General features: G+C 48.8%; 1 protein-coding gene across 3 annotated transcripts in view; it reads left to right on the forward strand.

The window, feature by feature from the left end:
• The window catches only part of LOC137439888 (integrin alpha-X), a 175,630-nt gene that overhangs the window by 51,286 nt on the left and 100,951 nt on the right, over positions 1-23,393 (forward strand). For all 3 annotated transcript variants that reach the window (XR_010987014.2, XM_068136092.2, XM_068136093.2), the window contains one exon: positions 7,566-7,680. Coding sequence is in view for 2 of the 3 variants with exons in the window: in XM_068136092.2 (XP_067992193.2) it covers positions 7,566-7,680 (115 nt within the window). In the remaining variant the exon portion in view is untranslated. The remainder of the gene's footprint in view (positions 1-7,565; positions 7,681-23,393) is intronic.

A 23,393-nucleotide genomic window follows, 5' to 3' on the forward strand; every position in this document is an offset into this window, starting at 1 on the left:
TATATATATATATTTAATCGGGAGATTGAATAAGACGCGGACGTAGCTTCAGGACTTCGATCTTTAATTCGACAAGCTTTCGACCAACAAAGGTCTTCTTCTGAGTCAGCCCCAAGTTCAACGGAAATGATTGTTACGATCAATATATATATTGTTACGGATCTCGGGGGTTCGGCGCTCCCCTTATCAAGGGGGGTTAATCCCCTTGTCTTTTAAGCTGGCCGTCCCGAGTCCTGGGAAGCTATAACGTCCTTCCTGGCGCGGCGTTAGGTCGGGTTTGCTAGGCCTATGGGTTCGCTGCTACCTAAGTACTAACGCCCACCGGAATCGAGGGAATAACTCCCGCTCGAACCACGGATATGATGGATAATGCCGAGCGGTTAGCAATCCGCGGCCCGAGCCATTAACCAAGAGACTAAACCCGATTCTAGCAGTTCCAAAATCGTGCCACAGGTACTCACTGGAAAGAAAGGACAGATGCGATCGGATTAGGGGAAAACCAAGAAAGAACAAGGTGATTTATTTACCACCAAAAAGAAGAGGAAAGGAAAGAATGTACAAGAAGAAGAAGAAGAAGGAGAAGGACACAGGGCAGGCTTAACTACACAGTCTTAACTTACGACCCCGGACAAACATACACACTCACACGGGATTGTAGCTGGTAGGGTGGAAGGTCCAGGTAGTTGGTCCAGGCGATGGGGTCCAGGTTCCAGGTGAGGCTCCGGTTCCGTGGCCCAAAACCCTGCAGGCAGCTTCACGCATATCGTTCACCCGCGAGCCGACCTTAAATATGGCGGGGGGGTGGGGGGGGGGGGGAGGCTCGTGTCCTTTAGCGTATGTAACACATAGACGGTCGTGCTAAACGCTCCCTCTCTCTCTAGTTCTCATTTAGCGCCAGCGAGTGAATCCTCATTTTCCAATGTGCGCTCCGTATCAAAAACAGTCCCTCACAATAGGCGTGCCTCCAACAAGTCCTTGCAAGTCAGCCGTCTCCGCACAGTCCTGTGAAAGGGCTTTGCGCTCGCGCTTATATATCGCGCTTTAAGATCACTCCGCGCTTCATCAAGCCACACCCACCAGTGATATTTCATCAGCCCTGGTTGGCTGGTGGGGGCTTACCGGCCACGCCTTTGATGACTAGTTGACAGGCCACACCTTGTTCCTGGCGTTCTGCCCCCTTCTTCCTCGAGCCGACCGCATGGTCAATGGCGGCGCCCGAGCGAACGCTAACCAAGGCGCGTAACAGAATTTGGAGAGAGGTCGCAAAATGGATGAAAGGGCCTACTCCTTATTTGATTGATGCAACGCAGATTCAACTATTGGAAACACGGCCTTATCTGAAACACATAATAATGAAATAACTGAGTTCCTATGGTGGCCTACGTGTTGCTTGTGGACTAACTAGGGGTGCAACCTTTAACCTTTACTGTCATATTTACAAGTGATTATTATTTACAAAAGTGTGGGTTCTAAAACCGCAACAATATATATATCTCACTGGGACTGACACAATCTGTCAATTTCCCGACCCGGATCTCAGTCAACGGAGCATCTTCTCTTCTGGACTTGGTTATGACTAACTTCCCTGAAAATGTCTGCTGCTCTTCTTCTGCTCCAATCGGCTCTTCTGATCATGTGCTTGTTAAAGTGGACATCTCCCTGACCATTCTCAGAGAGCCTCCTCAGCGTCGACGAGTCTGGCATTTCACTCAGGCCAACTGGCACGGTCTTCAAGCAGCCATCAATCATCTGGACTGGTCTCCCATCTCCACCACCTCTGACATCAACTCATCCTGGGAATTCTTCCAAAGTAAATTGCTCTCTCTCTCATGCACAGATTTATCCCATCTAGTCTTCAGTTGTCATACCCTTCCTCCCTTCCATGGTACATGGAATCTTGTGGTGAGGCTATTGCCCAGAAACAACTTGCTTTAGTCTCCTGGAAAGGAAATCCAACGGAAGGAAATCTCATTTCCTTTCACAAAGCCCGAAACAAGTGTGTGTCCACCCTCAGGAGAGTCAGGAAACAATATCTCTCCGTTCTCAGGACCGAACTCTCTTATCTGTCTCCCTCTTCCAAATCCTGGTGGCATCTGGTCAAATCTGTTTCTGGTGTTTGTTCCCCCTCCATCCCCTCCCTCACCTCAAATGGCCACACGGCTGACTCCGCACATGAAAAAGCTGAATGTCTCAACTCTGTGATTGCCTCTAAATCTTGTGTCCCAAACCCATCCCTCTCTGTACCCACCATACCCAGTCGTACCCAGCTGCTCCTGGACTCTGTGTCCTTTCCTCCTGACAAGGTGGAAAAGTTTCTGTCAACCTTCGACTCTGATTCTGCAACTGGACCTGACGGCATCAGCCCACGGGTCCTAAAATCCTGTTCTTCCGCTCTTTCACTCCCTCTCTCTGTTCTCTTCACCCTCTCTTTTGCTCAAGGTCATCTTCCATCTGCTTGGAAATCTGCCAACATCACCGCTTTGCACAAAAAAGGTGCAAAAACAGATCCCAGCAACTACAGACCAATCAGCCTTCTCCCAATTATCAGCAAAGTCATGGAATCCATCATTGCTTCAGATATGAAATCTTTCCTCTTCTCCAATGGCTTGATCTCTGATCATCAATTTGGTTTCAGACCTGGTCACTCTACTCTGGACATGCTGCTTCTGCTTTCTCAACAATGGATGGAGGTCCTCAATGCCAAACAGGAAATTAGAGCAGTCTCCCTTGACATATCACGTGCCTTCGATACGGTCTGGTACACCGCGCTGCTCACCAAACTCTCCTCTTTTGGTATCCATGGAAATCTCCACGCATGGCTGGCGGACTTCCTCTCTAGTCGTAGTCAACGTGTGGCCCTGAATGGGTTTCTCTCATCTCCTCTTCCTGTTCAGGCTGGAGTTCCCCAAGGCAGTGTTCTGGGCCCTGTGCTGTTTCTGGTCTTCATCAATGATCTCTCTGACTCTCTTGTAAATCCTCTCTATCTCTTTGCTGATGACTCTACTCTCTGTCGCTCCATTCTTCATCCCTCAGATCGGCAGTCTGCAGCCTCCTCACTCTCTGCAGACCTCGACAAAATCACAGACTGGGCAAACAAGTGGAACATGTCTTTCAATCCTGACAAATCTCACACTCTTACGATGTCTCTCAGAAAAGACCAACTGGACAACCGTCCCATCCACTTTCTGAATAATCCTCTCCAAGAAGTTCTGTCACTCAAGCTTTTGGGTCTCACTATCTGCCATGATCTTTCCTCGGAAAACCACATTTCAAATCTGGCCTCCAAAGCCAGTCGCCGACTAGGCATCCTCCGTCGTGCGAAGTCCTTCCTTGGCACGCCTGAGCTCCTCACCACATACAAGGCTTTCATCCGCAGCTCAATGGAATACTGCTCTCCCCTCTGGGCTGGTGCTCCTGCCTCACACCTAGCTCGTCTTCACGCTGTTGAAACCAAAGCATTCAGAATCATTGGAATCTCCCGCGATGAAGCTAACTCCAAGGGCCTCTCACTCACTCACCGCAGGCAGGTTGGTGGTCTTTCCGTCTTCTACCGACTCCTCTCTGGCCTTGCCCCCCCCCCCCCCCCCCCAGCTCTCTTTGGGCTCTGTCCCGCAAATATTCCTACAGGTCGCACAAGATCTGCCTGCAACCCTCTTATGGTTAAACTGCCAAAATCAAGACTCTCCGCTCACCTTCACTCCTTCATTCCTCTTTTGTCCCGCCTCTGGAACAAACTCCCTCACTCTCTTCAATCCCACTCCACCCTCCAGGTCTTTAAAACAGCTGTTCACCACCATCTCTTATCTTCCCCCATCCAAAACCTTGATCTTTTCTACCCCCGCTAATTTCACCCCAATTCCACTTTTTTGAAATAACAACTTCTGTCCTGGAAGGCCTTGGTGTCCTTGTGTTTTATACTTATCCCTCCCCCCCCCCCCTTCCCACGCCTCCTCCCCCCAAGCCCTCTCCCTTCCACACATCTCCCTGCTCTCAAATGTTGTGTTTGTGTGCTTCCCCTTCTCTCCCCATCTTGTCTTCCGCTCCCTCTTTTTATATATTTTGTTTGTCTGTTGATTTGTTTGTGAAGTAAATGTTAGCTCTTTCACGAGCCTTGATTCAGTATACAAAAATATATATATATGTAAATACACACATATGTAATGCATTTCTGTTACCAAATAGAGTCAAAAGTCAATTCAGGTGAAGGAAATAGTTCATCAAATACAGACTTGGCATTTAATATGTAATATTTTTTTTGTGGGGGTGAACTTACTTTTCAAGATGTCTTAGAACCAAAAGTTCATTGGAATTATGTTGAAATTATTCTAGATTTTGTTAATGTGACCTTTAAAAGAAACAAAAACCACATTTGACATTTCGAAACAAATAAATTGATCATTGAAAGTGATGTAAACTGATATCGAACTCAATTCACGGACAGTACTGTGTTAAACTTCTGTGCGTTTTCCAGAAGTATCTCTTTATTTTGCACATTAGCCAAACAATTTTTTTAACAAAAACAAAAGTTAAATTACGACTGGGATTACGGACAGTAAAATTACAGTTCAGTACTTCGTGTAACCCCCACGAAAATTCAGGAGAGCACGTACATGTTGAGGCATGCTGTTCACGAGATTTGCCAAGGTTTGGACAGGAATCGCTTGCCATGCAGTTACAATAGCCTGCTGCAATTCACGCATAGAGGCAGGCTGCTGGTCCACGTTGTCGATTTGACGCGTTAATTCTGCCCACAAGTTCTCTATCGGATTCATATCCGGGGACATGGCAGGCCACTCCATATGCTCTACACCACGGTCAGCAAGAAAGTGTTGGATCATGCGAGCACGATGAGGCCGTGCATTGTCATCTTGGAAGACAAAGTTTCCTCGAAAGGCTGCACGAACAAATGGAAGCAATGTTTCTTCCAGAATGGCCCTGTGCTTGAACTGGTTCAGGTTTCCATTCAGAACAACCAGGTCAGTTTTGCCCCCTGCATGAAAAGCAGCCCAAACGGTCACCCCACCACCTCCAGCTTGGACTCTTGGCACTATACAATCTTCGTTGTAGGCTTCATGCACTTGTCTGCGCACTCGGACATGGCCATCTTGACGATAGACCAGAAATCTAGACTTGTCACTGAAGATCACGTGATTCCAGTGTCCTGGCTGCCATTGACGGTGCTCTCTGGCCCACTGCAATCGGCGCTGGCGGTGTTGTCTGGTCAGACGTGGCTTTCTCAGGGGACGCCTGGCACGATAGCCTGCTTGAACCAGTCGTTGGTTGACTAGCCTTCTGGATACAGGCACATTTGTCAGTTGCTGCCACTCAGCCCTAAGCCTATTAGCTGACCTGGTACGGCCATTGCAGACTAACCGGTGCAGCTGGCGATCATCCCTCCTTGTGGTTCTGCGGGGACGTCCTGACCTCGGTATTGGAGTAGGGACACCCGTCTGAGCATTTCGTTTCAGGATCTTTGACACCTGACCTTGAGTGATGCCATACTGCCGAGCAATAGCACGCTGTTTCATGCCGGAATTTCGTAAAGCCACCACTAAATGACAAACAGCATTGTCGAGTTGACGGACCATCTCCAGGGGAAGCGGCAATAACTTTTCTAGACGTGCAGCAGTTGTTTTCCACTAATACAGAATGCAACAACCCTTATATACCCGATTGTGAAGCCAATCGTCAAATGTACCTGTACGTACATTTTGTCACGCCACCTGTGATATAATCCTGTTATTGACTTCTTGCTGCGACAGACAATCCGTGACATGGTTCTTTTAACAAAAATATCACCGAAGGGTAAAAGAAACTCACCAGATTGATATACTGAGTTCAGAAAGTAAACCCAAGTCAAGAAAAAAAAAAATTCTATATTAAATGCCAAGTCTGTACAATCATCACTGCCCTTGCATGTGAAATGTTGATCAGATACTTCAATACGCCAACCATGTGTGTTTCACTGATAAAGTTCCAGTATCCTCTTGCCAGCTGACGTATTATTGGATTTCAGAATTGCAGTGAATCCACAAATAAATTAATAAATCCGTGCTTTCTCAGAAACAGACTTTGGTGCACTCTTTCTGGTGATGCTTTCCCATCAACGTCTTCAGTTGCAGACACTGAGTCTTTACTGCCTGATAATGTACAGCTTGCTCATGTGTTATCGCCTCCTACATCTCAGTTCACTTGTTAAGATTTCCTCCTGTGGCTGAAAAGAGGAGGTTCAAGTGGAAATCGTTGCCAAGCAACTGTAACCCATTTGGATAATTCATTGGCTTAACTTCACCTAACCGAACCAATGTACCTAAACCACATGATTTAGGGGAAGAAACCAAACCATACAGCGTGAGATTTTAGCTAATCTTGTGCCAAACACACAGCCAAATGTGAAGGGTTTGGTTAATATCAAGAAAAATGTGGAAAATGCATCACTTTGCATTTTGTCACAATTCAGAACAAGCGCAATAAAATATCCAGCTGTGCATTAGAAATTAATCTTGGGGAAATTCACCCTAAATATGCAAGCAGACAGGACAGACGACTTTATATGCAGGAGCTGGGGTTTGAAAATTTCTACAAACCACGAACCAAATTTCCATCTCCATGGCCTCGTTTTTATCAGGATATCTAATGTTGGTGCACTGAGCAATGGAATAGACTTTAATGCAATCTAAGAGGAATAAGTTCCACGTTCGCTTCGTCATATGTTTAATTACAATTAAATTTACAGTACTGAGTATTGTATATGGGTAGGATAATTAGGGGCAAAGGGAATATTTAGACTTTTGCTTTGAAAGTTGGCAATTCAACAATACATCCCTTTGCCCCCAGTCTCAGTTCCCCCTCCCCCCCACCCCCCCTCCATGCCACCACCTCCCCCCCCCCCCCCCACACCGCCACACCACCATGCCTTTCCCCCTCGCCACAATTTATCACTCCCCCACCACACCATTCCCCTTCCCCCACCCCACCATTCCCCCACACCACCACCAAACCATGTCCTCTCCTCTCCCCTCTTCCCACCCTCTCCTACTGCCCCCACACCACCACGCCTTCCTCTCTCACCACCATCTCCCCCCAGCCCCACCATTCCCCCTGCCCCACCTCACCATCCCCCCTACCCCCGCACCACCACCCCTCCCCCCTCCACCCACCGTCTCCCTCACCCCACCCCACCATCCCCACCCCACACCACCACGCCTTCCCCTCTCACCACTATCTCCCCCCAGCCCCACCATTCCCCCTGCCCCACCTCACCATCCCCCTTACCCCCGCACCACCACCCCTCCCCCCTCCACCCACCGTCTCCCTCACCCCACCCCACCATCCTCACCCCCACACCACCACACCCTTCCCCCCACACCACCATCCCCCTCCTCCTCTCCCCCCTCACATTACCCCCATCCCACTCCCCCTCTAACACCATGCATTCACCAACGATCTAAACCATCTCACTTGCCTTAATGTCACAACAGAAAATGCCGAAGATGAAATGATTTATTTCACAATTGTTTACTGATGGATCCATATAATTGTTTATAATGTTTTTCAATTTGCAGGAGTGCACGTGAATGGTTACAATATTGACATTGGTACACCATTGATATTCAAAGGTGATAAAGGTGAAGAGTTTGGCTATAAAGTAATCCAGCACAAAGAAAGGAACAAGAACTGGTAAGTTTATAATGGAAGGCAACAACAACAAATTGATTCCTCAATTTTCATCACTGCCCACCTTCAATTCCTCCCTCTGACTTGAAGATTTTATTGAGAGTTTCAAACTAACGCATTACAGGTGGGAGTTTTATGAATTGTGACTTTTCATCAACACAAGATGAGAACATGGCGAGTAAATTGTGACATCACCAAAATAAATGTTTTTCAAACTTTGATTTCACATATAAAACACTGTACAATATATATACACCTCACATACAATCTATATATACAGTCACGTGAAAAAGTAAGTACACCCCATGTAAAGTTTTGACTTTTTCAACATATTTCAACATACAGCTATTTGATCTTCATTTCAACAATATTGATAGATAAAGGTGATATAATACAACAAATATCATGAAACATTTACATTTTGTAGTCCATTGTATAATTTAAATAAACATAAATGCAAATTTCGCATGTGGGAAAAATAAGTACACCCCTACATTTATCACTACTTCAAATACCTAAAATTAGAATCAGATGCACCAGCTCAGGTTCAAATGATTAGAACATCGTTAGAGAGGATCTTGGAGGAACCTGTCTTATTTAAACCTCAGACATTTAGTTTGGTTTGCTCTTTGTTGTTGAAGTGTGCGGCGTCACCATGCCTAGATGAAAATAGCTCTCTGAGGCCTTCAGAAAGAAGGTTATAGATGCCTACGAGTCTGGGAAGGGATTTAAAAAGATCTCCAAACAATTTGAAATGAATCATTCCACTGTCCAGAAGATCATCTACAAGTGGAGAAGATTCCAAACAACTGCCAACTTGTTCAGGCCAGGCCGCCCCAGCACGTTCAGCCCGAGAGCAGACCGCAAGATGCTGAAAGAAGTCTCTAAGAACCCCAGAATGTCATCACAGGACCTACAAGTAGCTCTTGGCACTGTTGATGTCAAAGTGCACGAGTCCACCATGAGAAAGAGGCTGCACAAATTTGATCTACATAGGAGGTGTGCCAGGAGGAAACCTTTGCTGTCCAGAAAGAACATCAGGGCAAGACTAAAGTTTGCCAATGAACACCTCGGCAAAGACCAGCACTTCTGGAACAATGTGCTCTGGACAGATGAGTCAAAGGTAGAGCTATTTAGCCACAGCACCAGAAGACATGTTTGGCGAAAACCAAAGACAGCATTTGACCACAAGAACCTGATACCAACTGTAAAGCATGGTGGTGGAAATATTATGGTTTGGGGCAGCTTTGCTGCATCAGGGCCTGGGCAGCTCACCATCATAGAATCCACTATGAATTCTTCATTGTACCAGAGGGTGCTTGAGGATAATGTGAGGCCACCTGTCGGAAAGTTGAAACTCAGCCGAAGGTGGACCTTGCAACATGACAATGACCCTAAACATACCAGTAAATCCACCAAGGAATGGCTGAAAAGAAAGAAATGGAGGGTTCTGGAATGGCCAAGTCAAAGCCGGCATTTAAATCCCATCGAGATGTTGTGGGGGGGATTTGAAACGAGCTGTGCATGCAAGAAACCCCTCAAACATCGCACAGCTGAAAGAATTCTGCATGGAGGAGTGGGCAAAAATTTCTCCCAGTCGATGTCAGAGACTCGTAGACAGTTATAAGAAACGCCTACTTGAGGTTGTTTCTGCCAAAGGGGGCAATACCACCTATTAGAGCCAAGGGTGTACTTACTTTTTCCACATGCGAAATTTGCATTTACATTTATTTAAATTATACAATGGACTACAAAATGTAAATGTTTCATGACATTTGTTATATTATATCACCTTTATCTATCAATATTGTTGAAATGAAGATCAAATAGCTGTATGTTGAAATATGTTGAAAAAGTCAAAACTTTACATGGGGTGTACTTACTTTTTCACGTGACTGTATATCTGTGCAGTGTCTGTCCTGTGTTGTTACTGAACTACTCCCTCAAACTTTTGTGAAATCTTACAAAACTTCTGGTATGCACCTACCTCTCCCGTGTGTATGTCCTAAGGGTATTTCCTTTAAAAAAAAAATTGAATTTTTAAAATATGTTTTGAAAATGTTTTTCCACTTAAATATTCAACTTCAATTGTTTATAAAATGTAATGTCACGTATATTACAAATACATTTGTGCAAAATAATTGTTTGTATTATGATTGGTTTAAACCATGACAAAACAGCAACTCAGGTGCAGTCATCTCTCAAAATATCTGCATATCTGGGCAGTGTCTGTGTTGTCACTGAACTACTTACTCCGTCAAACTTTTGTTTCTGTGTTTGTGAAGTGTTTTTAATAACGTGGTGGAGAGGTGTTTTGAATCACGTGGTGCTGAGGTGTTTTGAATTATGTGGTGGTGAGGTGCTCTTAATTATGTGGTGGTGAGGGATTTTAATTACATAGTGGTGAGGTGTTTTGAATTACATGGTGGTGAGGTGTTTTTAATTACGTGGTGGTGAGGTGTTCTTAATTATGTGGTGATGAGGTGTTTTAATTACATGGTGGTGAGGTGTTTTGAATTACGTGGTGGTGAGGTGTTTTTAATTACGTGGTGGTGAGGTGTTTTGAATTACGTGGTGGTGAGGTGTTTTGAATTATGTGGTGGTGAGGTGTTCTTAATTATGTGGTGGTGAGGGGTTTTAATTACATAGTGCTGAGGTGTTTTGAATTACATGGTGGTGAGGTGTTTTGAATTATGTGGTGGTGAGGTGTTTTGAATTATGTGGTGGTGAGGTGTTCTTAATTATGTGGTGGTGAGGGGTTTTAATTACATAGTGGTGAGGTGTTTTGAATTATGTGGTGGTGAGGTGTTCTTAATTATGTGGTGGTGAGGGGTTTTAATTACATAGTGGTGAGGTGTTTTGAATTACATGGTGGTGAGGTGTTTTTAATTACGTGGTGGTGAGGTGTTCTTAATTATGTGGTGATGAGGTGTTTTAATTACATGGTGGTGAGGTGTTTTGAATTACGTGGTGGTGAGGTGTTTTTAATTACGTGGTGGTGAGGTGTTTTGAATTACGTGGTGCTGAGGTGTTTTGAATTACGTGGCGGTGAGGTGTTTTTAATTACTTGGTGGTGATGTGTTTTTAATTACTTGGTGGTGAGGTATTTTTAATTACGTGGTGGTGAGGTGTTTTAATTACATGGTGGTGAGGTGTTTTAATTACATGGTGGTGAGGTGTTTTGAATTACGTGGTGGTGAGGTGTTTTGAAATACGTGGTGGTGAGGTGTTTTGAATTACTTGGTGGTGAGGTGTTTTTAATAACATGGTGGTGAGGTGTTTTCGATTACGTGGTGCTGAGGTGTTTTGAAATACGTGGTGCTGAGGTGTTTTAATTACATGGTGGTGAGGTGTTTTGAATTACGTGGTGGTGAGGTGTTTTGAAATACGTGGTGCTGAGGTGTTTTGAAATACGTGGTGCTGAGGTGTTTTGAATTGCGTGGTGGTGAGGTGTTTTTAATTATGTGATGGTGAGGTGTTTTTAATTACGTGGTGGTGATGTGTTTTTATTTATGTGGTGGTAAGGTGTTTTGAATTACTTGGTGGTGAGGTGTTTCTAATTTCGTGTTTGTGAGGTGTTTTGAATTATGTGGTGGTGAAGTGTTTTGAATTATGTGGTGGTGAGGTGTTTTTAATTTCGTGGTGGTGAGGTGTTTTGAATTATGTGGTGGTGAGGTGTTTTTAATTTCGTGGTGGTGAGGTGTAATCGTCCCAAACTTCCAGTCTGCACGCTCCCCTCCCGTATGTATGTGCTGAGGGGTTCTTTTTTGAATTTTTGTTTTTATTTTTTCACCCTAAATATTCAACCTAAATTGCTTATAAAAATGTAATATCACAAACACTACAAATACATTTGTGCAAAATAATTGTTTGTTTTATGTTTGGTGAAATTCATGACAATAGAGCAACTCAGGTACAGTCATTATCCTCAGCTAAAACAAGCCGGTTCCTCTGTAACGACGCGTGGTGAGGCGAGCGCAGCTAGTATGTATATATATATATATATATATATATATATATATATATATATATATATATATATATATATATATATATATATATATACATATATATATATATAATCGTTAGATTAAATAAGACGCGGACGTAGCTTCAGGACGTCGATCTTTAATTGTCGACAAGCTTTCGACCAACAAAGGTCTTCTTCTCAGTCTACAAAAACAGCAGGCATGTATATCAGTCAAGTATGTATGGTGATATGTGTGTGAGATGTGTTATGTGTGTAGAAAATGCATACAGAAGGAAGAGCCACGCCAAAGTTCACTCACCAGCCCCAAGTTCAACGGAAGTGACCGTTTGCGTTACAGTTAGGGTGCACGTGCATATACAAATATAGAGATATACTGTAGCGGTTACCGCTGGATGCACACAATCGCCTTGCACCGGCCAGAACACGGCCAGACGCGCCTCTCCCGGGCATGCCCGGACTCACTGTTCCCGGGCACGCCCGAACCTCCCGGGCACGCCCGGTCTCGTCTTTCCCGGGCATGCCCGCTCTCGCCTTTCCAGGGCTCGCCCAGAGCGTCCGGGCATGCCCGCTATCGCCTTTCCAGGGCTCGCCCAGAGCGTCCGGGCATGCCCGCTATCGCCTTTCCAGGGCTCGCCCAGAGCGCCCGGGCACGCCCAGCCTCGACTTGCCGGGCCGCAGCCAAACACGCCCGGGCAGGTCCAGACTCGCCTTTCCAAGGCTCGCCCTTGACACCCGGGCATGCCCGGTATAGCTTTTGCCGGGCAAACTTCCCGACATAAATGTGTATATATATTGCTGCCCGATAAACGGGCTTGTCAGAATACCTGAGCTGTTTTGTTTCAATAAAGCAACTCGGACGAATTCCGTCTTTGGTCGCGTCAATTCTTTTGACTCGCGTTGGAGCGCAGTTCCTTCATTGGTGACCTACGGACATGGATACGGCAGTGACGCTTAAACTGCCTACCTTCTGGGAGGCTCACGCGGCTGTTTGGTTCGCTCAGGCGGACTCTCAGTTCGCCCTGCGAGGCATCACCGCGGACGACACCCGCTTCCACCATGTTGTGGCGGTGCTCGGTTCCGCCACCGCGGCCCGCGCCTTGAGCCTCCTCGAGCACCCGCCGGCTGCTGACAAATACGACGCGCTGAAGACACTCCTCCTCGACGCTTTCGCCCTCTCACCGGCAGCACGCGCACGGCGCCTGCTCGCTCTGCCCGAGCTCGGCGACACGCGCCCGTCAGAGCGCATGGACTATATGCTCTCGTTGCTCGGTGAGCACTCTCAAGATTTTCTGTTCCGCGAGCTGTTCCTTCGCCAGCTGCCTCACCCGGTACGCCTCGCCCTGGCTGGCACGTTGATCACGGATTCCCGCGCCCTCGCCAGGGAAGCCGATAAGATCTCCTCGGCGGGCCAGCACATCGGCGCGGTTACCTGGAGCCCGCCGCCGTCCGAGGCGACGCCCACGACGCCCGAGCGCCCTGCGCGGTTGGAGGCCGAACTGCCGGTACAACTGGCGGCCGCCACGACGCACCGCCCGCTTCCGACACGACGGCCGGGGCCTCCACCTGACCGGGCGTGGTGTTATTACCACGCCAGGTTCGGACACAAGGCTTGGACGTGCCGGCCCCCGTGCACTTTCGGCAGGTCGGGAAACGGCCGGGCCGGCGTTCATTCCCAGCCATGAGCGCCGGCCACTCGGGCAACTTGCTGTTTATTCGGGACAAAGCGTCTGGGCGGCATTTCCTGTGTGACACCGGCGCCCAACTGAGCGTCATACCCGCCTCCGAGCAGGACAGGCGGGACGCCGATTGCGGCCCCTCTTTGGTCGCTGCTAATGGCTCGGCCATACGCACTTTCGGCCCACGCGTCGTCACCCTCTGCTTCGGCAGCCAGCGTTTTCAATGGACTTTTGTGACCGCCTGCGTCCCCATGGCTTTGCTGGGCGCCGACTTCCTCTGTGCGCACGGGCTGCTGGTCAACGTCAAACGTCGTCGCCTTGTCAACGCCGAGACCTTCAGCTCCCTGGCGTGCACGATGAGCAGCTCTGCGCCGACCGAACTGGCGTGCGCCCTCCCGGCAGCGAACGAGTTCGCTCGCCTGCTCGCGGAATTCCCGGCCCTCACGCGGCCGACGTTTTCGGCCGTCGCGGTGCGGCACGGGATCGAGCACCACATACCCACTACGGGCCCGCCGGTCTACGCCAGGGCCCGCCGCCTCGACCCGGCCAAGCTCGCCGTGGCGAAGGCCGAGTTCGACGCGTTGGAGCACCTCGGCATCGTGCGGCGCTCCGATAGCGCGTGGGCCTCGCCACTGCACATCGTGCCAAAGCCGGGGGGTGGATGGCGCCCGTGTGGCGACTACCGCCGTCTCAACGACGCTACCACCCCCGACAGGTACCCGATCCCGCATATTCAGGACTTTTCCGCCCATTTGGCGGGACGGGTCATCTTTTCGAAAATTGACCTGATACGGGGCTACCACCAGGTACCTGTCTGGGCGGCCGACGTCCCGAAGACGGCCGTCATCACGCCGTTCGGCCTGTTCGAATTTTTGCGGATGCCGTTTGGCCTCAAGAACGCGGCCCAGGCGTTCCAGCGCTTGATGGACTGCGTGCTGCACGACCTGCCGTTTCTTTTCGTCCATCTGGACGATATCCTCGTCGCCAGCACGTCCCGCGCCGAGCACCTCCTCCACCTCCGAACACTGTTCGGTCGCCTCAGCGAGCACGGATTAATTGTCAACCCGGTCAAATGCCACTTCGGCACGACGACCGTTGACTTTTTGGGCCACCGCATCACCAAGACCGGGGCCGTGCCGCTGCAGACCAAGGTCGAGGCCATCACCACGTTCCCGCGTCCCCGTTCCATCAAGGCCCTCCAAGAGTTCCTCAGCATGGTGAATTTTTATCACCGATTCGTGCCCCGCGCTGCTCAGCTCATGCGGCCCCTTTACGAGGCCCTCCGGGGCAAGCCGGCCAAGCATGACATTGTTTGGTCCGCGGCCATGGACGCGGCCTTCGCCAGCGCCAAACGGGCCCTCGCCGATGCAACGCTGCTGGCTCACCCGGTGCTCAACGCGCCCATCGCCCTCACTACGGACGCCTCCAACTACGCAGTGGGCACCGTCCATGAGCAATGGGTGGACGTGGTTTGGCAGCCACTCGCTTTTTTCAGCCGGCAACTCCGGCCGAACGAGTTAAACTACAGCACGTTCGACCGCGAGCTGCTCGGGCTATTCCTGGCCATTCGCCATTTCCGACACCTCCTGGAGGGCCGCCCGTTCACGGCTTTCGTCGACCACAAGCCGTTGGTCTACGCAATGGCTAAGGTCACAGAGCCGTGGTCGGCCCGCCAGCAGCGCCACCTCTCCGCCGTGTCGGAGTTCACCACGGACATCCGGCACGTCGCCGGCAAAGACAACGCCGTGGCCGACTGTCTTTCTCGGGCCAGCGCGAACGCGGTCCACCTCGGCGTGGACTTCGCGCTCATGGCGGCCGACCAGACCACCGACGCCTCGGTGCAGGCACTCCGTGCGGCGGACACGGGCCTCCGCCTGGCCGACATTCCCTTCGCGGGCACCGTCCTGCTCTGCGACGTCTCCCAGGGCCAGCCTCGCCCCATCGTGCCCGTTTCCTGGCAGCGCCGCATCTTCGCCTCCATCCACGACCTTTCTTACCCGGGCCGGAAAGCTTCTCAGAAGCTGGTGTCGGCGCGTTTCGTCTGGCACGGCCTTCGACGAAACATCCGCGACTGGGCCAACGCCTGCACGGCCTGCCAGCGGGTCAAGGTCCACCGCCACACCCAGGCCCCGCTGGCACCTTTCTCCGTGCCTGAACGGCGTTTCGACCACGTCCACGTGGACCTGGTGGGTCCCCTGCCCCCCTCGCGGGGGTTCACCCACCTGCTCACCATGGTGGACAGGACCACCAGGTGGCCGGAGGCCGTGCCCCTCGCCTCCACCACCACCGCCGACGTGGCGCAGGCGTTCATCACCACCTGGGTCGCGCGCTTCGGCGCACCAGCGGACATCTCGTCCGACCGCGGCCCACAGTTCACGTCTGAGCTTTGGGGCGCGGTCGCCCGTTCGTTGGGGGTCACGCTGCACCGCACCACGGCCTACCACCCCCAAGCCAACGGGTTGTGCGAGCGGTTTCACCGCTCCATGAAGGCCGCACTCATGGCTGGCCTTCAGGACGACGGTTGGGCCGACCGGCTGCCGTGGGTCCTTTTGGGCCTTCGCACGGCCCCCAAGGAAGACCTCCAGGCGTCCGCCGCCGAGCTCGTCTACGGCCAGCCGCTCTGCGTCCCGGGCGAATTCGTGCCCGACGCTACCAGTCCCTGGTCCGCCGCTCGCCAGCGCTCGGACCTCCAGGAGGCCGCCCGACGATTTGCCCCCGTGCCGACGTCCCGCCACGGTGGCCCCCAGTCCTCCGTCCCCCCGGCGCTTCGCACAGCGGAGTACGTCTTTGTGCGTCATGACGCGCACCGGGGGCCACTCCGGCCGCCGTACGACGGGCCCTTCCGGGTCCTGCGACGGGGCGACAAGTCTTTCATCGTCGACTTCGGCGGCTGGCCGGACCGGATTTCTGTGGACCGCCTCAAACCGGCGCACATGGACGTCGACCGACCACCACGGTTGGCCCTTCCTCCGCGGCGAGGCCGCCCCCCGTCCACAGTTCCCCCCGCTCGACCACCCACCACCACGTCGGACCCCTCCCCACGACCCTCCAGTGGTCGCTTCGGCCGGGTCATCCGGACCCCCCTTAAATTGACCCTGCCGGTGCAGGTCGATTCTGGAGGGGCGTGTGTAGCGGTTACCGCTGGATGCACACAATCGCCTTGCACCGGCCAGAACACGGCCAGACGCGCCTCTCCCGGGCATGCCCGGACTCACTGTTCCCGGGCACGCCCGAACCTCCCGGGCACGCCCGGTCTCGTCTTTCCCGGGCATGCCCGCTCTCGCCTTTCCAGGGCTCGCCCAGAGCGTCCGGGCATGCCCGCTATCGCCTTTTCAGGGCTCGCCCAGAGCGTCCGGGCATGCCCGCTATCGCCTTTCCAGGGCTCGCCCAGAGCGCCCGGGCACGCCCAGCCTCGACTTGCCAGGCCGCAGCCAAACACGCCCGGGCAGGTCCAGACTCGCCTTTCCAAGGCTCGCCCTTGACACCCGGGCATGCCCGGTATAGCTTTTGCCGGGCAAACTTCCCGACATAAATGTGTATATATATTGTTGCCCGATAAACGGGCTTGTCAGAATACCTGAGCTGTTTTGTTTCAATAAAGCAACTCGGACGAATTCCGTCTTTGGTCGCGTCAATTCTTTCGACCCGCGTTGGAGCGCAGTTCCTTCAATACATACATAAACACACAAGCATATATTCATATCCCATTTATATTCATATAATATATTTATATATTTATATAAATGACATATAAAGGTAGAATGAATGAATGAATGAATGATGAATGAATGAATGAATGAATGAATGGGTTACGGTTAACAATTTGATTGGGTTGATGTGGGAACATGCTTTAGTCATCAAAATTTATGCCATGAGGGATTTTTGTCCGAAGTTTGTGTATCCAAAAGGACTCACGTTTCAGAATCGTGGTGTGTGATCGATTTGTGATTGATTCAATGGCAGAGATCTGAATGTCATTTATAGAGTGATCCGGTTGATTAAAGTGTATCGTGTAAGGTAGAGATTTGCCCTGACTGGTGTGGAAGTTATTGATTTCTGACCGGGTGTTATTAAATCGTGTGTAGAGTGTATTCTCAGTTTTTCCAACATATTGTTTGGTGCGCTTTTGGCAAGTGATTAGGTATATGACCCATGTCGATTTGCAGTTCATATAGGAGGTGATGGGGAATTTTTGTCCAGTGCTAGAACTACAGAATTTGTTTCCTTCTAGTAAATGCTTGTGAATAATGCATTTGTTTGCTGTGCATTTATAGAAGCCAGGGATCCTAGTTTGTTTGTTGTGGGGCTGTGGGTGCTTTGCTTTTACCAAGAGGTCCCTGAGTGTCCGACCACGTCGAAATGATGTTAGTGGAGGTTGAGGAAATGTGGTGCCGAGTGTTTCTGATTGATGGAGGAGAGGAAGGGCCTTATTCAGAATACTTGGCAATTGGGATGAGGTAGCAGAGTAGGTGGTTACCAGTGGGACACGGTTAGTTGCAGGTTTGGGTTTGTAAGTCAGAAGGTCTGCTCTCGGTATGTGTTTTGCTCGGGTTATTGCTTCTTTCACAGAGTGAGGGTCATCGTTTCTTGCAATGAAGTGTGTTTCTAATTGGCAGAGAGAAGTTTCTTCTGCCATTTCTGTTGAGCAAATGCGTCTTACTCTGAGTGCTTGACTGTATGGTATGCTTGCAATTGTATGTTTAGGATGAGATGAAGAAGGGAGAAGGTAAGAGTGAGTGTCTGTTGGTTTGGTGTATAGTTCTGTTTCGAGTCTGTTATTTTGAAGCGTGAGTGATGTGTCTAGAAAGTGAACTTCGGACTGTGAGCTGTCGAATGTGAACTTGATGGTCGGATGAATCAAATTTAATTCATTTTGGAATTGTGCGAGACTACGGGGGGATTTTGACCAGATGAACTGGATGTCATCAATATAACGTACCCAGGATTTGTCCAAGATTCCGTGATGAGGTTGTGCATTGATCTTGGCCTCTATCATTCCCATGAAGATGTTAGCGTACGATGGTGCAACAGGGGTACCCATAGCGGTACCTTGAGTTTGAATGTAATGTCGTCCGTTGAAAAACCGAGTGCATAGCAAATGTCCGTCCATAGCAAAACACATACCGAGAGCAGACCTTCTGACTTACAAACCCAAACCTGCAACTAACCGTGTCCCACTGGTAACCACCTACTCTGCTACCTCATCCCAATTGCCAAGTATTCTGAATAAGGCCCTTCCTCTCCTCCATCAATCAGAAACACTCGGCACCACATTTCCTCAACCTCCACTAACATCATTTCGACGTGGTCGGACACTCAGGGACCTCTTGGTAAAAGCAAAGCACCCACAGCCCCACAACAAAGAAACTAGGATCCCTGGCTTCTATAAATGCACAGCAAAAAAATGCATTATTCACAAGCATTTACTAGAAGGAAACAAATTCTGTAGTTCTAGCACTGGACAAAAATTCCCCATCACCTCCTATATGAACTGCAAATCTACATGGGTCATATACCTAATCACTTGCCAAAAGTGCACCAAACAATATGTTGGAAAAACTGAGAATACACTCTACACACGATTTAATAACACCCGGTCAGAAATCAATAACTTCCACACCAGTCAGGGCAAATCTCTACCTTACACGATACACTTTAATCAACCGGATCACTCTATAAATGACATTCAGATCTCTGCCATTGAATCAATCACAAATCGATCACACACCACGATTCTGAAACGTGAGTCCTTTTGGATACACAAACTTCGGACAAAAGTCCCTCATGGCATAAATTTTGATGACTAAAGCATGTTCCAACATCAACCCAATCAAATTGTTAACCGTAACCCATTCATTCATTCATTCATCATTCATTCATTCATTCATTCATTCATTCTACCTTTATATGTCATTTATATAAATATATAAATATATTATATGAATATAAATGGGATATGAATATATGCTTGTGTGTTTATGTATGTATATCTCTATATTTGTATATGCACGTGCACCCTAACTAACGCAAACGGTCACTTCCGTTGAACTTGGGGCTGGTGAGTGAACTTTGGCGTGGCTCTTCCTTCTGTATGCATTTTCTACACACATCACACATCTCACACACATATCACCATACATACTTGACTGATATACATGCCTACTGTTTTTGTAGACTCAGAAGAAGACCTTTGTTGGTCGAAAGCTTGTCGACAATTAAAGATCGATGTCCTGAAGCTACGTCCGCGTCTTATTTAATCTAACGATTATTTATTCAATACAAATGAGACGCCCTGCTCGTACTTTGGAGTTTCTACTATTTCTTACAGTTATATATATATATATATATATATATATATATATATATATATATATATATATATATATATATATATATATATATATATATTGTTATGTTTGTGGGGGTAGAGGATGAAATGCCATAGTAGAGGTAGGATCGTATAGGTGTAGCATGGACCGTGTACGAGTAGGAGACATCTCGATGTATTCAAGTAGGGAAAAACTGGGTTTAAGATCGTTTACGTGTCTTCACACAGGGGATGGAGCTATGTTAACTTGGTAGGGTCTAAGGCTGTTTCTCCCAGTATGTGATTGCCTTCTGTGATTTTTCCCTTTGTTTTTTTTATAATTGCAACAAGGCCAGCCATAAAACCATCCGTTTAAACAACAACAAACGTCCATTAACTGACAATTATCGACAGAAGCCAAACAGTCCCAAACGACGGCTAAACTCTGCCTCCATGCTATCGTAACCGACAGGCCACGCCCTAAGCTTTGTCATTGGTCGGGAGGACATGGAGTGATGTAATGGAGATCGGTGATTGGCCAGTGTGATGTCAGAGCAGGAAGGTTTGAGGGAGAGGAAGAAGAATCGCTCAGTCGCTCTTTCGGACCTGTGAACTCTGTGAGCTCTGAACATTTGCAACATTGGAGGAGGTGGTGTTGTTTGACTCGGTGCTTTTCGGGGGAGCAGAGAGCCGCGTCTCACTTGGCAGTGGAAGCGAGGAAAGGCTGGTTGACTGCTTGCTGACGCCTGGGCGTTTCCCGCATGGGTGGCTGCACGGACTGCTGCAACCATCAAGCTCCCAGGTGCATTTTGGACTGGAGTTGAGTACTGGCCCAAAAAAAGAAAACCGTTTATTTTTATTGTCTTTCCCCCGTGTTGTGTATTTGTGTCTGAATGGAGATGTCTCACATTAGGAATTAGATTTACCTCACCGTTCATTTATATATTTTGATTTACTTTATTAAATTAATTATTGTGCATTTTATTTGTTGTCTTGTTTGCATGGTGTTGGGTCTGAGAATATCCCATGTGGCTCCATCCAGGCACCTTGCTCCTTCACCCGTGCACGATGGACCAACCGCGAGTTTCGGTTTCCTGAACATTTCCCATAGAAATATCAATGCATTTCGTTTAGATATCTCGTTATTTACATTAGTCTGTATCTAAATTTAATCCTAACTACCGACAGTGGTGCACACGTGGATAAAAACAGGTCACCAAAACGCAGAGAAAAAAACGACCATGGTACAAAGTCGTGCATGATTCCCATGGAAATCAAAATGCATGTGCGTCTCCTTGTGACTTTCCCTATAAAAGGCACCCCAAAACGTGTGTTCATCATTCGTGTTTCGATGCCAGCGCCATGCCCAGACTTATGAGGATTCAGAGAGACCAGGCTATTGGAAGATTGCATGCTGGACAGACTGCACGAATGGTTGCCAATGCTTTCCATGTCAACGTGAGAACCATCTACAGGTTACAGGAACGATACCAGGCCACCAACAGCACCGATGCCCGCCCATGCAGTGGCAGACCGAGGGTAACAACACCACGACAGGATCGACAGATTGTGCGTCATCACATCCAAGATCGCTTTACCAGGGCTACAGAAACTGCAAGACAAACAGTTGGAACCCACCAGAGACACATTAGTGGTGATACAGTCCATCGACGTTTGAAGAACAGGGATGTCCGTTGTCACAGGCCGTATCGTGGCCCCATTCTTATAGCTCGACACTGCCGTGACCGACTACAGTGGGCCACACAGCATCAAAATTGGCGTTACCCGCAGTGGAGAACCGTTCTTTTCTCAGACGAAAGCCGAAACTGTGTTTCCACGGCAGATGCCAGAGTGAGAGTTTGGCGTAGACGTGGGGAACGCTACTCAGATGACTGTGTGATGGAAAGAGACTCGTGGGGTGGTCCAAACATCATGGTATGGGGTGCTATTGCTCTCAATCACAAAGTCGGTCCTGTGGTGTTCCAGAATATTGGTCCAGGAAGAGGCAATGGTGTCACAGCTGCTCGCTACATCGATCAAGTCCTCAGACCTCACATTGTGCCACATTTTGGACGTCACGGAAATCATGTCTTCCAGCAGGATAACGCCCGTGCCCACGCTGCCAGAGCAACAAGGGACTTCCTGCAACAGAATGGCATGCAAACCATGCACTGGCCTGTGCTCAGCCCCGATTTAAACCCAATAGAGCACTTGTGGGACGAGGTTCAAAGAAGACTGAATGACGTTCGACCAAGGCCGACAACTGCAGCTCAACTCAGTCAGGCGTTTCTCAGAGTGTGGGCTCAAGTGGCAAATGCCTTCATCAACCGATTAATCCACTCCATGTACAGACAATGTATGGCTGTCATCAATGCTCACGGAGGTCACACAAGATACTGATTTTGACCTCCCTTGTTCTCACCTGGTCTTGTGTTTTTCTTATTCAGAACATTTCACATTATTGTTTGAACTGTGGTGACCATACCTGTAATGTTTCATGTTGATCCTAAATCTCAATTCGAATCTCAATTCGACTCCAAAATATTGATTCTGACTGACGTTTCTTTTGCTGTTCAGTGTATATATATATAAATATACATATACGAAGGGCAGTCAATAAGTAACCTTAAAATAATTTTCACAACTTGTTTATTGCATGTACGTGTGTAACAACTGTTATTTTTCAACATAATCTCTATTGCGTTCAATGCATTTTTTCCAGCGCGTTACTAAGGCCTGGATTCCCCGAGAAAAAACATTTTGGCTGCTCGTGTAGCCATTCGTGCACTGCCTCTTGGACCTCTTCGTCAGATCGGAAAGTGGTTCCACCAAGCGCCTCTTTAAGTCACCCAAAGATGTGGTAATCCGAAGGGGCGAGGTCTGGCGAGTAGGGTGGATGTGGAAGACACTCAAAATGCAGGTCCTCGATTGTTGCAGCTGTTGCATGGGCAGTATGGGGTCGAGCATTGTCTTCCTGCAGCAAAATACCGGTAGTGAGTAGTCCACGACGTTTTGATCTGATTGCTGGTTTCAAATGATTGTTAAGGAGGTCGCAGTATGATGCACTCGTGATTGTGGTCCTCCTGGGCATGTAATGTTCTACAAGTGGGCCTCGGCTATCCCAGAAGAGCATCAGCATCACTTTTCCAGTGGACGGCTGTGTGCGGAATTTTTTGGGCTTCGGTGAAGTTAATGGCGCCACCCTTTGCTTGCCCTCTTTGTTTCTGGCGGAATGTAGTCGACCCATCTTTCACCCCCAATGTCACTATGCGCTGTAAGAAAGTGTCGCCTTCTGTTTCGTAATGTCACAGAAGTTCTTCACATGCGTCCACTCACCGTTCTTTCAGTTCGGGTGTGAGTTGTCTCGGCACACACCTTGCAGACACTTTGTGGAACCCCAGCAAGTTGTGAATGATATGGTGTGCTGAACCATGGCTAATGTTCAATTCGGAGACCACTTCATCCAGGGTAATGCGACAGTTTTCCCTGAGCACGCTCTCAACTCCTGCAACCATTTCTGGTGTGTCGGCTGTGTGAGGCCGGCCCGAGCGAGCAGTGTCTGCCACATTGGACACTCCACGTTTAAACATCCTGTCCCAGTCATACACCTGCTGCAGCAATAAACATGCGTCACCATATTGCATCTTCATTCTGCGATGGATTTCACTGGGATTCACACCCTCACTTCCCAATAAACGGATGACAGAACGTCGCTCCTCCCTGGTGCATGCTTCTAAGTGAG

The sequence above is a fragment of the Myxine glutinosa genome, chromosome 14 (assembly GCF_964187855.1).
Source record: "Myxine glutinosa chromosome 14, kmMyxGlut1.1, whole genome shotgun sequence".
Taxonomy (NCBI): Eukaryota; Metazoa; Chordata; class Myxini; order Myxiniformes; family Myxinidae; genus Myxine; species Myxine glutinosa.